Here is a 14,330-nt window from a genome sequence, read left to right as displayed (position 1 = left end):
AGAGACTCAGAAGGACACAGCTGCCGCAGAGAGGCTGGAAGAAGCACTGGACCCGAGTTAGGAGACCTGAGTCCCAGCCTGAACTCTGACAGTTCACTAGCTGTGAGCCGGACCTCAGGCAAATCAATCACTTGAGCCTTTCTGAGCCTCAGTTTCCTCATCTCTACAGTGGAGTGAAAGAGCCCTAGCCTGTGATCTAGGAGTTCTAGCCTGGCTCTGCTTCTGATTCTCTGATTGGCTGCTTGTGTACAGGTCTGGGCAAGCCCTACCCTTCTCTGGGCCTCAGTGTTCCCACTTGCACAATGGAAGGGGGACACTGAGGCTCGGAGAGGGACGGTGACTTGCCCAAAGTTGAACGTTAGATGAGCAGCTGAGCTGGAGCTGAAACCCAGGTCTCTGCGCCCCTCACCACCACCCCACCATTCCCAGGAGAGCCCCAACTCCTGAATGAGGAGACCTCAGCCATCCCACGGCCCCCTTGGCATAGGCCTCGCCTGTGAACTCTCTGTCCCCTCCTGTCCTCTCTTCCACCTTCTCCCCCATGCACCCGCCCCCAGATAAACCAAAATGTTTTCAATTAGGGGTCTGCTACAGTGAGGCAAGCCGGACGAGATGTCCAGACGGGTAACTCCCCCACCTCCCACCCTAATCCTTGATTACCTCCCCAAGGGGGCCTTAGTTAGAAACGGTCATTACCACTAATTACCAGATGACCGCATCGCCCTCCTCTGGAGTGGAATCCGCTGCCTCCTGCCTCCTGATCTCCCGGTCTGCACGCTCCTGTGAGCCGGCCTCTCCCAGCACGCTGCAGCTGGCCGCTCTGTCCCGACTGCGCTCTCCGCAGCCCCGTGCCCACCCAGCACCTCCAAGATGGTTCCCATTTGTCCTCCGCCCTCCTGGGAAGGCTGAGACTCATTGTCCACACTGGATTCCCCTCATGGAACCTCCCTCACCACCAGCTGGGGAGGTGGATGCTTGATGACTTCGGAGATGGATAGACTGACCCAGAGTAGCTGATCCAGACCCCAGGAGTCCAGAGAACCCCTCCCGGGAGCCGCAGTGCCCGGTGCTCAGGAGTTACCTGAACTGAGCTCCCCAGGAAAAGTCTGAGCTTACGTTACACACTTTCTGAGCAGGAGCCCAGGGAAAGGACCTGGAAGACAGCCACCCTGCATTGTGCCTGGTGTATGCCCAGTACCGTGCTGGGTGTTTCTCATATACCTCCTGTAATCGTTCCTGTTGTGAAATAGAAAACTGGCTCACAGGGGAAGGATGGAAGCTGGGCAAGGGTGATGGGCAGAGTGGGCTCAGGGCAGGCTGAGTGTGGATGGACCCCAGCCCAGTAGAGAGGGAACCCAGGAAGGTGGCATCCGGAGGAGGCCGAGCACCCAGGCATCGGACCGCCTCAGTGTCCTCCTCTGATTAAAGTGGGTAATATTCTCCCAGGCCCCCCGAGACATTGTGACAATGGGATGAAACTGGGGACTGCTGTATCCATCTGGGGCAGTGGGCCCATGTGCGTGGACAGTGTTTGCCAGGTGGAGGCAGAGATGTTTTAACAACCAAGAAACAGGCTGGGGCGGGGGGTTATACTGCCCCTGTGTGGTCCCCCCTCACCCATTACGGGCTGCAGGAATTCAGGCAGCAGGTTCCGCAGGTATCCCGGCATTGGTAGGATCAAGCCATCAGGCCTGAGGTCTGTACCAGCTACACCAGCTTTCTTGGCTCACGCCTTGGGGAGGGGTGGGCCAGGGATGGCAGTGAGGGAGAAGCCCAAGTCACCCACAGTCAATCTCAGACAGGCTGGGTTGTGCCACCGCAGTGTGGCCCCCAGGCTGTGCTCACTTGCCCTGGATCTGCTTCCCAGGCCTCTGGGAAGACTTCTATATTTTGGAGTTGTAGGGGCATGGCAGAGAGAGGCAGGAGGAAGCCAACTAACCTATTAGTACCTATAAGCACATATCATTTCACTTGGCCCCTGCAAGGCCTCCAGGAATCCCCATTATGTGGTTGATGCTCAGACAGTGGCAGCAGTTTACCCAAGATTGCACAGCACGTTGAGGCCAGAGCTTGAGTCCCAACCCGGGTCTCCTGACTCCCTCTGGTCCAAGATTTAAGTGGCAACAAGTGAGGAATTCCATATATGAATACTCCAAATGCTTTCCAGCCATTATCACATTTAAATCTTAACCATAATCCTTGGAAGTAGAATTTATCATTTTCTTATAACAAATGAAGACCATGAGGCCCAGAGAGGTTAAGTAACTTACCCAGGTCATACAGCTGTCGCCCAAAGCCTGAGCTCTCGCCTGGGTCAGTCTATGAGCTGAAACATCTAGGTTGCTTTATAACTGGTGATACGTCTGTGCAGCTGTCTGTTGAGGGGCTCCTTGAGGAAAGGATCTATATCCTTCATTACCAAATGAGTCTGGGAAGAGTTGGTGCTTAGTAAATATTTCTCCCACAAACAGATCAAGTTCATTTTTTCATTTAGGTACAGGAACAGGGGAAGGGCATTCCTGGCACCAGCAAAAGTCTGGGCACAGGCATGGTGTCAGGGTAGTCCCTGGCAGAGAAGCTAGGAGTCTGGTATAGTGGGTATTTCAATTTGTGGGGGAAAAGGACAAGAGGATGGAGAGCACTGGGGTGGTGGCAGGCTTGCCACCTGAGGGGCTGTGAAGTCAGAGGGGAGCCCTTGACCTTGACTAAGTGAGTGCAAGAGGCTGAGGTAGGAAGAGGCCACCAATGCAGTAATGTGGTAGATTTCATCACAGGGCACTGACCATGGTGTGTCAGCCCTGGACAGAGCATGTGACACTCATGGAGTTAATCCCCCAGACAGTACTGGGAGGGGAGAGGTTACTTGCCTTGCTCAAGGTCACAGGGGAGTGTGGGTGACGGAGGCGGGGATGACAGGGCCAAAAGTCTGCCTAGGCCTGTGCTGTTCTTTGGCACTGGGCTGCCTCCCTTGGGATCTCAGGCCAGGGGCTCAGGAGTCCAGGCCTTGCCAGGTCTCAGCCCTGACCCTGGATGAGGTCTGCCATGGTCCCAGCAAGTAGGACACACAGCACGCAGGCCTGAAGGCTGGCCCCTGCTTTCCCCTTGTCCTTCCAAGGTCTCTGCTGGATTTCTAGACCCTGGCCCTAGGGTAGGGACCAGGTCTATGTGGAACTCTTTAAGACTGTGGGGTCCCTCTAGCCTCCACTTAGAGGAGGTGCAGCCTGATGCAATCTGCTCCTGAGAGAAGGCCTGGGAAGAAGGCGAATCTAGGATGGTCCCCTGGGCCTAAAGTCTTAGAATTTCAGTGCCCAGAGCCGGAATCTGGGAGGCTCAGAGGTCCTATAGCATCATCAGGGTTCATAGAGAACCTCCTAGGCCAGCATTCCCAAAGCATGGATGAGGTTAGGACTCCTCAAATAAAGGGTTTTGTGCTCAGCAGACTTGGAAGTTACAAACCAGGCCTGTTGCTTTGCTGCAGGACTTCTCAAGGCCTTTAAAATGAAAATATGCATAGTTATTCTTCAAGAGGGGATATAGTATACCACATTCCTAAAATGTGCTTGACCGTGGACCCGCTTTTTCAGAGTGTCTCACTGGAGCCTGCTCTGGGGAATACAGTTTACAGGTACAGACACTGAGACCCAGAGAGGACAGTGATTTATCTAAAGTCACACAGCAAGTTAATGGCTGTGTGCTTAGTCACTCAGTCGTGTCCAACTCTTTGCGACCCCATGGACTGTAGCCTGCCAGGGGATTCTGGCAGGGGGAGTCTGTCCATGGGAATTCTACAGACAAGAATACTGGAGTGGGTTGCCATGCCCTTCTCCAGGGGATCTTTCCAACCTAGGGATTGAACCCAGGTCTCCTGCATTGCAGGTGGATTCTTACTATCTGAGCCACCAGATAGTAATTGAGTACCAGTAAGTGCTCAATTAATAATGTATATTATACTGATGACTATAATCTAGCACCTAGCATAGTGTCTGGCTCAGTATTGAGTGAATGTTGCATAAAAAATAATAATCCACAGCTGTGTGAGGACTAAATAAGGCAATGGATGTGAATGCTTTGTGAACTAGAAAACTGTTAGTCTAATTATAATAAAACTTAGGTAGGGTTGGGGGGTGGTCACAATCCTATGTTATGAATGAGGGCCTCCAGCCCAGAAAAGGACAGGGATGTGCCCAGGGTCACACAAGGGTGGGAGGGAGAGCCATTCCCCTACTGGGGACAGCAGTGCTTGGCCTCCTGCTTTCCCAGCTGCTTCCAGTAAAGGCTCCGGAGCCACTGAGAGAGGCTGGGGCCATGCAGTGGGTGGAGGCAGCAGGGTCCCTCTTGGGCCTGACTTCCTTTTCACTGGCTGCTTTCTAGCCTTGTGCTCCAGACCTGACTTCCTTTTCACTGGCTGCTTTCTGGCCACGTGTAGGGCCCTGTCCAAGACCCCGGCAGCCCTGGCGCTGAACCAGACGCAGCACTGCAAGCAGCTGGAGGGCCTGGTGTCAGCGCAGGTACAGCTGTGCCGCAGCAACCTGGAGCTCATGCACACCATCGTGCACGCCGCCCGCGAGGTCATGAAGGCCTGCCGCCGGGCCTTTGCCGACATGCGCTGGAACTGCTCCTCCATCGAGCTCGCCCCCAACTATCTGCTCGACCTGGAGAGAGGTAGGGGGCCGGCAGGGCCTGCTAGGGCCTGCGGAATGCGTGCGGGGAGAGGTGGATGAATTCAGGCATAAATATATGTGTGTTTAGATAGGTGGCTGTGTTCATGGATGGATGGATGGAAGCGTGATGGTGGATGAGTGAATAACTGGATGATGGATGGATCCACGGATGGGTGGGTGGATGAATTAATCATGGACATGGGTGTTTGGGCGTGAATTGATGAATGGATGAACATACGGGGAGTGCAGGGGAGCCTGGATGACAGTACAAATGCATGCATTCCCCTCAGAGCTGGACAAAGGAATGAATGATGCAGGGAGGCTGGTGGGCGGGGTGGGAGTCTATAACGAGAGTGCGACTGAGCCCACCCTTAGGGCAGACAGGTGTGCCACATGGTAATTCTAGCACTCAAAGTGCTGTGAGAGGCCCAGAGTGATACAGAGATTAAGGAGCATCTGTGGAGAAGACTTTCTGGAGGAGAGGGCATTTGGGATGGATTGGGGTGGGGGTTCCTGTGTATCATAAGGAGGCTTTTGAAAGGCAGGAGATCAGTTCTGTCCCTTACACAGTGACAGGCCATGTGTGTGCAGCACTTTACAAAGAAAGCCCCCCTTCTTCCTGAATTATCTCAACTCTCCAGAGCAGGCCTGTGAGGTAGGTATATCATTCCCACTCTACAGTTAAGGACACCAAGGCTTGAGAAGGGCAGTAACTTGCTTGGACCTGAAGCCAGGACCCCACAGCCAAGGCACGTTGGCTCCATCTTAGTTGCTAAGGCTGCTGTAACAAAGCCCCACGTTCTGGGGGCTTCTCACAAGAGGAGAATCATCTGCATCTGGAGGCTGGAAGTCCAAAGTCAGAGTCAGGATGTCCGCAGGGTTTCCTCTGAAGGCACGAGGGGGAAGACTCATCCCTGCCTCGCCTTTGCTTCTGGGGACTGCCACAGTCTGTGTGTTCTTTGGCTTGTAGCTGCATCTCTTCCGTCTCTGTCTCAGTCACGTGGCCTCTGCCCTATATGTCTCTGTGTCCAAGATTCCCTCTTCCTCCAAGGACCCCCGTTGTTGTATCCGGGCCCACTCTGATCTGTCTAATGACCTCAGCTCAGTTACACTTGCAAAGACCCCATTTCTGAATAAGGTCACGTTCACAGGTACCAGGGGTCAGGACTTGACTGTATCTTTTTGGGGTACACCTTTCATCCCGCAGCAGGCTGTTTGCTCGCCTGTCTTTGAGGAGCTCAGGGACAGGGCCCTCAGTCCCTGAAAGCAGTCCCTGACGTGGGGGTGGGGCGTGCAGGGTGCAAGTGCAGTGTGCTGAGTGTGTGAGAGTGTGCCTGTGGGGTTGCTGGCTTTTCGGGCTTCAGAGTGAGTGTGCCCGTCAGCTAGTCCATTTGGGGGAGGGTTGGGGGGGACAGTCGAATGGCCCTCGTGCCACCCTCCACCTGCTCCATCCACTCGCCACCCCTGGCCCCATCTGGCCCCAGAGGCAGGTGGGGACCTCAGCCCTGGGCACGGTCCGATGCTTGGGTCGCCCGCCCTGGTTGATCCCGCTCCTTCCCACAGGGACCCGGGAGTCAGCCTTCGTGTATGCGCTGTCGGCGGCCGCCATCAGCCACGCCATCGCCCGGGCCTGCACCTCCGGCGACCTGCCCGGCTGCTCCTGCGGCCCCGTCCCAGGTGAGCCACCCGGGCCCGGGAACCGCTGGGGAGGATGTGCGGACAACCTCAGCTACGGGCTCCTCATGGGGGCCAAGTTTTCCGATGCTCCTATGAAGGTGAAAAAAACAGGATCCCAAGCCAATAAACTGATGCGTCTACACAACAGTGAAGTGGGGAGACAGGTAACCACCCCCCCGCCCACCCCCCAGATGGTTGTGCCTGTGCCAGTTGGCCTGGAAAGGGCTACCCGGTGTGCCCCAGTGGAGGGGGTTGGGGGGGACGGGCCCTAATATGCCCACACTGATTTGTTCCTGGCCTCCCCTGACTCTTCCCTCTCCAGCTGCTTGGGGCTTGCCTGGCTTCTTCTCCTCCAGGGGGTCCACCGGGGTTTGGGTTGGAGAATGTTGGTGGAGCAGAAGGAGCGCTAAGCTGGGAGTCAGGAGCTCTAAATCCATTGTGTGACACTGGGCAAGTCACTTCCTCTCTGCCCTCAGTTGTTCCCATCTATAAAATGGGACGGGTGGGTGCTCTCTAGTCCTCATTGTCACATTTTCCTCAGACTCCTCCTCTGGGGCTCTGGGCCAAGGCTGGGCATGAGAGGAAGCATGGAGTGGGCCGTGGGCCGTGGAGAGCTAAGGGTCATCTCCTTGACTCTAATGGGAACTCTCTCCCAGATCAAAACCCCACCCTAGTCTCCAAAACATGATTTCCCCTCCATGTATGTCATTATCAGTTTTGCTTTAACTCCTCACCTCATTGTGCAGAAGGTTGGAATGAGTGCATAAGTGAATGAACGACCTTTTTAGCAAACCTGATCCTCATCTGTGTGCCAGACACTGTGGTGGGTGCTTGCTTAGCTTTCTCTTCCGTGGTCCATGAAACCACACTGTGAAGGGGCACTGTTACTCTCCTTACAGATGGGGAGCTGACCCCGGAGGGTGGGGTGTCAGCTGGGGATGACCCTCATGACCTCCGCCCTGCAGACCCCCTGGGCCCCTTGTGCAGAGGCCCCAAGTGAGGCAGAAGGACGTAGGTGGCTTGGCCAAGGACACACAGTGCGATGGAGCCCAGGTCTGTGGGATTCCAAGTCCAAGGTTTCCACGTCCTCACCTTCCTCTCTCTCTCATCTCCCTTGTGTAAGGATTCTAGGATGTCCAGGCCGTCTTTGGACAGTTGGGGAAACAGGTCAAGTCACCCTGTGGTCTGTAGCAGAGTCTGGCTAGGGACCAAGAACTTCTGCCTCCGAACCCTGCGGGCCTGCTCCCCACAACCCTTGGAAACCCACTGGGAGCCCTTCACCATCCTCCTGCCCAAGAACCCAGCCCCACTCCTGCCCACGGCCAGGCCCCAGCCTCATGGTGCCATGTGCAGGCTACACTGGCAGCCATCCCATCCCGTGGTGCAGTCCACTCAGGGTCCTCAGCTTTGGGGGCATCTCACGTTTGTCCCATTGGAGAAGGAAATGGCAACCCACTCCAGTGTTCTTGCCTGAAGAATCCCAGGGACGGGGGAGCCTGGTGGGCTGCCGTCTATGGGGTCACACAGTCGGACACGACTGAAGCGACTTAGCAGCAGCAGCAGCAGCATGCCTGTCCCTGGGCCCTGATGCCTCGGAGCTGGCCTCTCTGGGGCCATTCACAGGGGCCCTGGAGGGTCAGTGACAGCATGCCTTGCCCTGGCACCGAGGCCTTGGGAAGCCTGGCCCTTCCTGCCCTCTGAGCTGAGTTGCTGAGTGTGGTTTACTTTCCTGGATGACTTAGAAGGACCTCCTGCCCTTGGGAAGCCCCACGTGCCCTGCGGTCAGGTTCACTTCATTGTGTGCTCTCCACAGGCTTTGCTGAGACAGTTCCAGCCTCTAGACCCAAGTGGACTCCCTCACTCCCCACTTACCGGCACTGTGAGGGGTAGGGAACCCTGGGACCTTGACCAGCTTCCTCACTAACTCCCCATGGGATTGCAGCAAGGCTCCCTCTGTGTGCCTCAGTTTCCCCGTACTTTTGATGCACAGACAGGCCCGGGAGACCCCTGACCCTTGTAGTGGAGCCCACAGGGCAGGCGGGAGGGCAGAGGGATCCCAGTCCTCTGTGCAAGGGGGCGGGGCTTAGACTGCAGAACTGGATGACCTGCAGAAGGCGTCTCACTCACCCCTCAGGTTCGCAGGGAGAAACTGAGGCCTGCGGAAGTCAGTCGCAGAGTCATTTCCAAAGCCACGGCTAGAGTCTCCCCAGGCCCTGAGCCCAACCCTGCCCACCATAATTCTTACTTAGACAGATTTTTCAAAACCAAATATTGATTTAACTTTAGTAGTTCACAAGACGCTTTCATATATTTGTCATCTTGTTGAATCCTTTCAACGACTCTATAAGGTAGCGATTACACACCTGCTCAGCGCACATGAAGACAGGTGCTGAGTGATGATGCGGCAACAGGCAGCCGCGGGGAAGGCCAGCCCCTAGCACCCACCTCTTGCTGCTGCTGCTTCTCCTCTCCCTCCCTTCCTTTTCTTCTCCCACTCCCTTTTTTTCAGCAAGCATTTTGTGAGAGAGGAAAAGCAGAGAATGTGAAAAGCCATGGCTTTCGGAATTGCCCTCGGAACTGGGTTCAAATCCCAGCCCCAGATCTCCTAACTGTGTAGCCTTGGGCGGGAGACTCAGCCTCTCTGAGCCTTCATTTTCTCTTTTTCAAATGGGGAAATTAATGGTATTGCCCATGAACGATTTCTGTGCTGACGAAACCATTTGAAGTGGACTAGGTACAGTAGATGTGTGAATGGCACCGTTACCCCTGCGAAAGCCACTCTCTTCCTGCCCCTCCCAGCTACCCCCCAGGGTTGGAGAAGGAGCTAAGGATCTACCCTGCAGCTTTAGAGCAAAATGCCCTGTCCCTTGTCCCTTGTCGCCCGGGGCAGGCGGTGACTCCCTGAGAACACTGGCAGGCGGAGGGGTGGGGCCAGGGCCCAGGGCAGGCAAGGGAAGGAGCCCCACCACCCAGCCCAACGCCGTCCCCCTGTCCGCAGGCTCTGCGCGCCTCTCTGGAAATGAAGTGTAAGTGCCATGGGGTATCTGGCTCCTGCTCCATCCGCACCTGCTGGAAGGGGCTGCAGGAGCTTCGGGATGTGGCCGCCGACCTCAAGACCCGCTACCTGTCGGCCACCAAGGTGGTGCACCGACCCATGGGTACCCGCAAGCACTTAGTGCCCAAGGACCTGGACATCCGACCTGTGAAGGACTCAGAGCTCATCTATCTGCAGAGCTCCCCTGATTTCTGCATGAAGAATGAGAAGGTGGGCTCACACGGGACGCAGGACAGGTAAGGGCCTGCTGCCTCCCTGGCAGGAAAGGTCAGTCATGTGGGGCATGCCCCTTCCCAGCTCAGGCCCGGGCACACACGGTCGGTCGGGCTTCAGTTGGCATTTGGGGAATGGAGTCTCTGCCTGGTCGAATGCTGAGTGGAGGTGTGGGGTCCCAGCGGCCCTGAGGAGAGCTCCTGGGAGAGGCTGTTGTGCACCTCACCCACGCAGGGGCTCCTTGGGAGTGGAGGCTCGTGAGAGGTCCCTACCTCACCTGCCCCCTAGTGACAGAGACAGATGGGAAGAAACAATGACTATGTGGGAGACAAGGGCTAGGAAAGAGGCTGCCTGACATAAAGTAGGTCCTCAGTAGATGTCTGTCAAATGAATACATGAAGGATCACGTCAGACAACCTGCTGGTTGGACAAATGAGCTGAGCCATGGGGCGGGGGAGGCAGCAGGCAGCCCCGTGGCCACACCCGAAGTCTGCACAGCGTGGAGGCGGTTCCAGGGCAGGCACGCTCCAAAGGGGCAGCAGGAGAGTGAGGCCAGCCTGCATTTTGTGGAGAGAGGGTGCTCCCACGTCCCCACCTACATCCACCCCTCCCAGACCCTAGCTCTCTCTCCTAGCCTCTCCCCCGCCTCCCCCTACCCTCATTTCAGAGCCAGGGCTGGGATCCCTATAGCAAGGCCTATCGTAGAGGCTGAAGCTGATCCAGGACTGGAGAGAGGGAGGGAGCCAGTGGGGACAGCAGACCTCCTGGGTGCCAGGAGGGGCTGATGATTCAGAGGGGCAGCTCTTTCCTGAGATGGTTCAGGAGGAATCCAAGCCTGAAATGCTATAAAGAAATAGTTGTGCAATCAAATACACTGGGAAATTCTCTTTGCAAGGCACGAGAACATATTAAGGGCTCTGAGGAATCCCGCAGTAAAGGATCTGTCTAAGCCTCTGTTTCCCAGAGGTGTTTGGCTGTGGAACTCTTTTATTAAGGAGCCCCTAATAGCATTCCACAAGACGAGTGTTCTTTGGGGTTAAAAGAATATTGAACCAGAGTGAGGGTGTCTGAGAACGTGTCTGGCACATAGTTGGTGCCTGGCCAGCTTTTGCTTCCTCCTCAGCCCACGTTCCTGTCTCTAGGAGAGGGGGGCTTCTTTGGGGGGCTCCCTCCTCACGGGCCGGGGCAGCAGGCTGTAAGAGGAGGCCCAGGCGCCCATCTGGAGGCCAGATTGAGGAGGTCAGGCAGAGTGAAGATGAAACCAGGTCAGGCCAGAGAGACAGGAAGGAGCGGGAGTCTAGGCTGAGGACCCGGGGTGGGTGTGATGAGGATGGGGTAGGGGTAGGATTCTAGAACCCACAGGACCTGGGGGAAGCCCACTGAGGACCCCAGAGCAACGAGGGGTTCTCCCTGGAGCCCTGGGCCGGCTGTGCCTGTGTGTGTCTCAGGAAGGACAGCTCCCATCCTGACACCACAGCTTTCTAGCAGGGGGACCTGAAGCTCAAGGTTGTCTTCTGTGCCTTGGGGACAATGCCACACACCTGGAGGGTTGGTGTGATTCAAATCACACAGCCCCTCCATGCTGGGTGTGATCAGTGCCCTGGGAAGGGTTTGTGAATGACTGGCTCCCCGGAACCCCTCCCTGAGGCTGCCAGGCCTCTTCCTTCCCAGCTGTTGTGACTCTGCCCCAAGGACTTGTCCCCAGACTGTTGATGAGGAGGCCCCCTCCCACAGCAGCAGCAGCCACCTTTGCTTTCTCAGAATGCTATCCCCCCCACCCCTCTGGTTTCCTGCCATGCTCAGCCCTCAGCCATTCCTCTGAGGATGGGCCTTGGCAGACAGCTCTATGGGTCCGCTTTTTCTGTAGTAACACCACCCCGGTGGCTTACAACCACAGACACTTTTTACATCCATTATATGAGGCTCTGGCTGGCTGTGGAGGGACATCAAGTGCTTGGATTGTGACAGAGCGAAAACGGGGAGCCCAGAGGGGCCCTGACTCAGCCTGGACAACAAGGAAGGCTTCCTCGAGGAGGGGAAACATGAACTTTACTAGGTTGGGGATTTAGGGGTACAGGGGGTTGGATGGAAATGAGCTTTGTTAACTCTAAAAGGCAGGTGCATAGGTGGTACACATAGCTGGGCCCCCTAGCCAGACAAGATGCCCTCCTCAAATCCAGCCTGGTGAACTGAGGCCCCTCAGCAGTCCCTATTCCAGACTCTGAAACCTGCTCTATCCCCAGGCCCCAGCCTCCCCAGCTCCCCATCACAGGCACCATCATAGGTCTGAAGCTGGAGGCCAGATTTCAAAAATTGCATGTCAGGGACCCAGAAATAAAATGAAACCCTTTCCACCACCCTTTCTTGGTCTAGAGACCTTCAGAATAAGACTGAGAGGGACTAATGGTGTTGAATGACTACAAAAAAGCCCAGAAAGGTTAAGTGACTTGCCTGAAGTCACACAGCCAGTGAGCAGCAGAGCTGGGGTTTGAACCCAGATCTGCTGGCTCTGGGGCATATGTTGTTCTGCTGTTGCTTCCTGTCTCCTCCCTCCTGCCTGGAACTGCATGCAGCCCCCACATGCAAGTCACCTTTTCCTCCTGACTCCCCCTCCAGGAGATCTCTCCTTTCCTCTCCATGGCTCCTTTCTGGCTCAGGCCTGGCTTCTTTTACTCAGCTGCTGACCAGTCTCCTCCCTGGCCTCCCTGCCTCCAGTCTTGCTGCTTCATCCATCTGTCACCCCTACCTTACATTAGGTCAGGTGTTTGTTCTCCTTGCCCTCACCACCCTGTGCCCTCCCTTCTATCTGAGATTTCTACTCATCTTTCATGCAATGGCCTGGATGACCCCTCCCCCTCCAGGAAGCCTTCCTGAATTCTCACAGACCCGGTGCTCACCCTGTGTGATGCTGGGCAAGTCCTCTGCCCATTCTGTGTCTCAGTTTCCCCATCATGAAATATGGGGTTGGATTTGGTCATCTCTAGGGCTTACTCACCTAGGACACTCTGGGATTCCTTGGTCCACGTGGCTGTGGGCATGCTTCCCATGACAGCACCTTCCCATGACAGCACCCCAGCGAAGCCTTAGCCCAGCTAGATGAAAATGCTGACCTGCACAGACATTTCCTCACTAGACAGAAGAACTGATGGCAAGGATATTTGGGGTTTATAGTGACCTCCAGTGTCTTCTTTGCCCACACGAGTGATTCATTTCTTCCTGAATCACTTCCAGCCCATGGATTCTCTGCCCCTTAGGGTGGGGAGAATGAATAAGCACTGGACTTGGTTTCAAAGGACCCCTCAGCTTGAGCCCTGCTTATCCGCAAACCCTTGTGGGACCTTGAGCAGGCCTCTGCCCTTTGCTGAGCCTGTTTCCACTTGTAAAGTGGGCATAGCAATTCCACTGACCCAAAGACCCTCCCTGCCTCCAATAAGATAAAATTCTGGAGGGAAGCACCTGATTCAAAGGGGGCAAATCATCGTCAGACCCTCTGTCTCCAAGAAGAGAGTGCCAGGTGCTCCCTGTGCCTCACGTCTGATGCCATTTGTTTCCGAATTTATCCTAAGATTCTAAAAGTAAAAACGATCTTTGCATTTGTTAGAATATAAATAAGGATTAAATATGAAGATAGGATTTTTAATCGTTTGAGACATTTTCAAGTATTTAGAAGTAGAAGGTATAGGAAAAGAGACAAAGGAAACAAAACACCCCCCACTTTAATAAACACGTGTTAGAAATACAGGGAAAAATGAGAAAGACCCCTGGGAAAAAGAACTTATTTTAAATTCCCCAAAGACTGAGGCAGCAGCCATGGTCGGAGGAGACTGGGGCTGCCTGGCTGGGAGTGGGGGTGACTGGTGAGTGACAGGGGTGCTCACTGACCTCCCCATCCCCCTCCAGGCAGTGCAACAAGACATCGCATGGCAGCGACAGCTGTGACCTCATGTGCTGTGGACGCGGCTACAACCCTTATACAGACCGCGTGGTCGAGCGTTGCCACTGCAAGTACCACTGGTGCTGCTACGTCACCTGCCGCAGGTGCGAGCGCACCGTGGAGCGCTACGTCTGCAAGTGAGGCCACACGGTCCTCGGGGACCCCCGAGCCCAGCCGGGGGGCCGGAGACACCCCGTGGATTTTGGCTTCTGAATTCCAGATGCCGAGTGTGGACGGAGGCTTGTGCTTTGCCTCCACTTGGAAGCCGCCAGGAACAGAAGGCTGGGCCATCAGGGAAGGAAAGCCAGGACATCAAAGGAGACTGACAAGATTAAAAATAACCTGGCAGCCCGAGGCCCCGGAGTGCCCACTTGCTGCCTTCCAGGCGGGTCTAAGGAGCCAGGGGCGTGGGTTTGGCAAGACTGGTACAGACTCGATCTTTCGTAGCCAGAGACACCAGCTTCCTGGGAAGTGGGAGGTCAGTCTGTCCTCAACGGAATGTTCTGTAGGCGAAGCCCTCGAGACCCCCGGCCCGCCCCAGGGTCTGAGCCTACTGGGCCCACCACATGGAACCACTAGCTTGGGTTGTAAATGTTTTGTTTTGTTTTGTTTTTCTTCCTCTGGGATGTGGGAGCTACAGAAATATTTATAAAACATAGCTTTTTCTTTGGGGTGGCTGGCTTCAATTCCTCTTTATATATTTTATATATATAAATATATATATATATGATGATCTATATTTTAAACAAGCTCTTTAAACAGCTGTTTGAAATAAATGCTGAGAAGCCCA

At 55.2% G+C, this 14,330-nt stretch overlaps 1 protein-coding gene across 2 annotated transcripts in view; it reads left to right on the top strand.

Annotated features, from left to right (window-relative positions):
* Nucleotides 1–14,330, top strand: part of WNT11 (Wnt family member 11) — a 21,464-nt gene extending 7,134 nt beyond the window's left edge. Inside the window, exons 3-6 of one of the 2 annotated variants that reach the window (XM_005216315.5) lie at nt 4,427–4,662; nt 6,225–6,502; nt 9,337–9,629; nt 13,507–14,330. In XM_005216315.5, coding sequence (XP_005216372.1) covers nt 4,427–4,662; nt 6,225–6,502; nt 9,337–9,629; nt 13,507–13,681 — 982 coding nt within the window. In that variant the 3' untranslated portion in view covers nt 13,682–14,330. 2 annotated transcript variants of the gene reach the window in all.

Source organism: Bos taurus, chromosome 15 (assembly GCF_002263795.3).
Source record: "Bos taurus isolate L1 Dominette 01449 registration number 42190680 breed Hereford chromosome 15, ARS-UCD2.0, whole genome shotgun sequence".
In the NCBI taxonomy this organism is placed as follows: domain Eukaryota; kingdom Metazoa; phylum Chordata; class Mammalia; order Artiodactyla; family Bovidae; genus Bos; species Bos taurus.
This window is presented reverse-complemented; position numbering and strand designations above follow the sequence as displayed.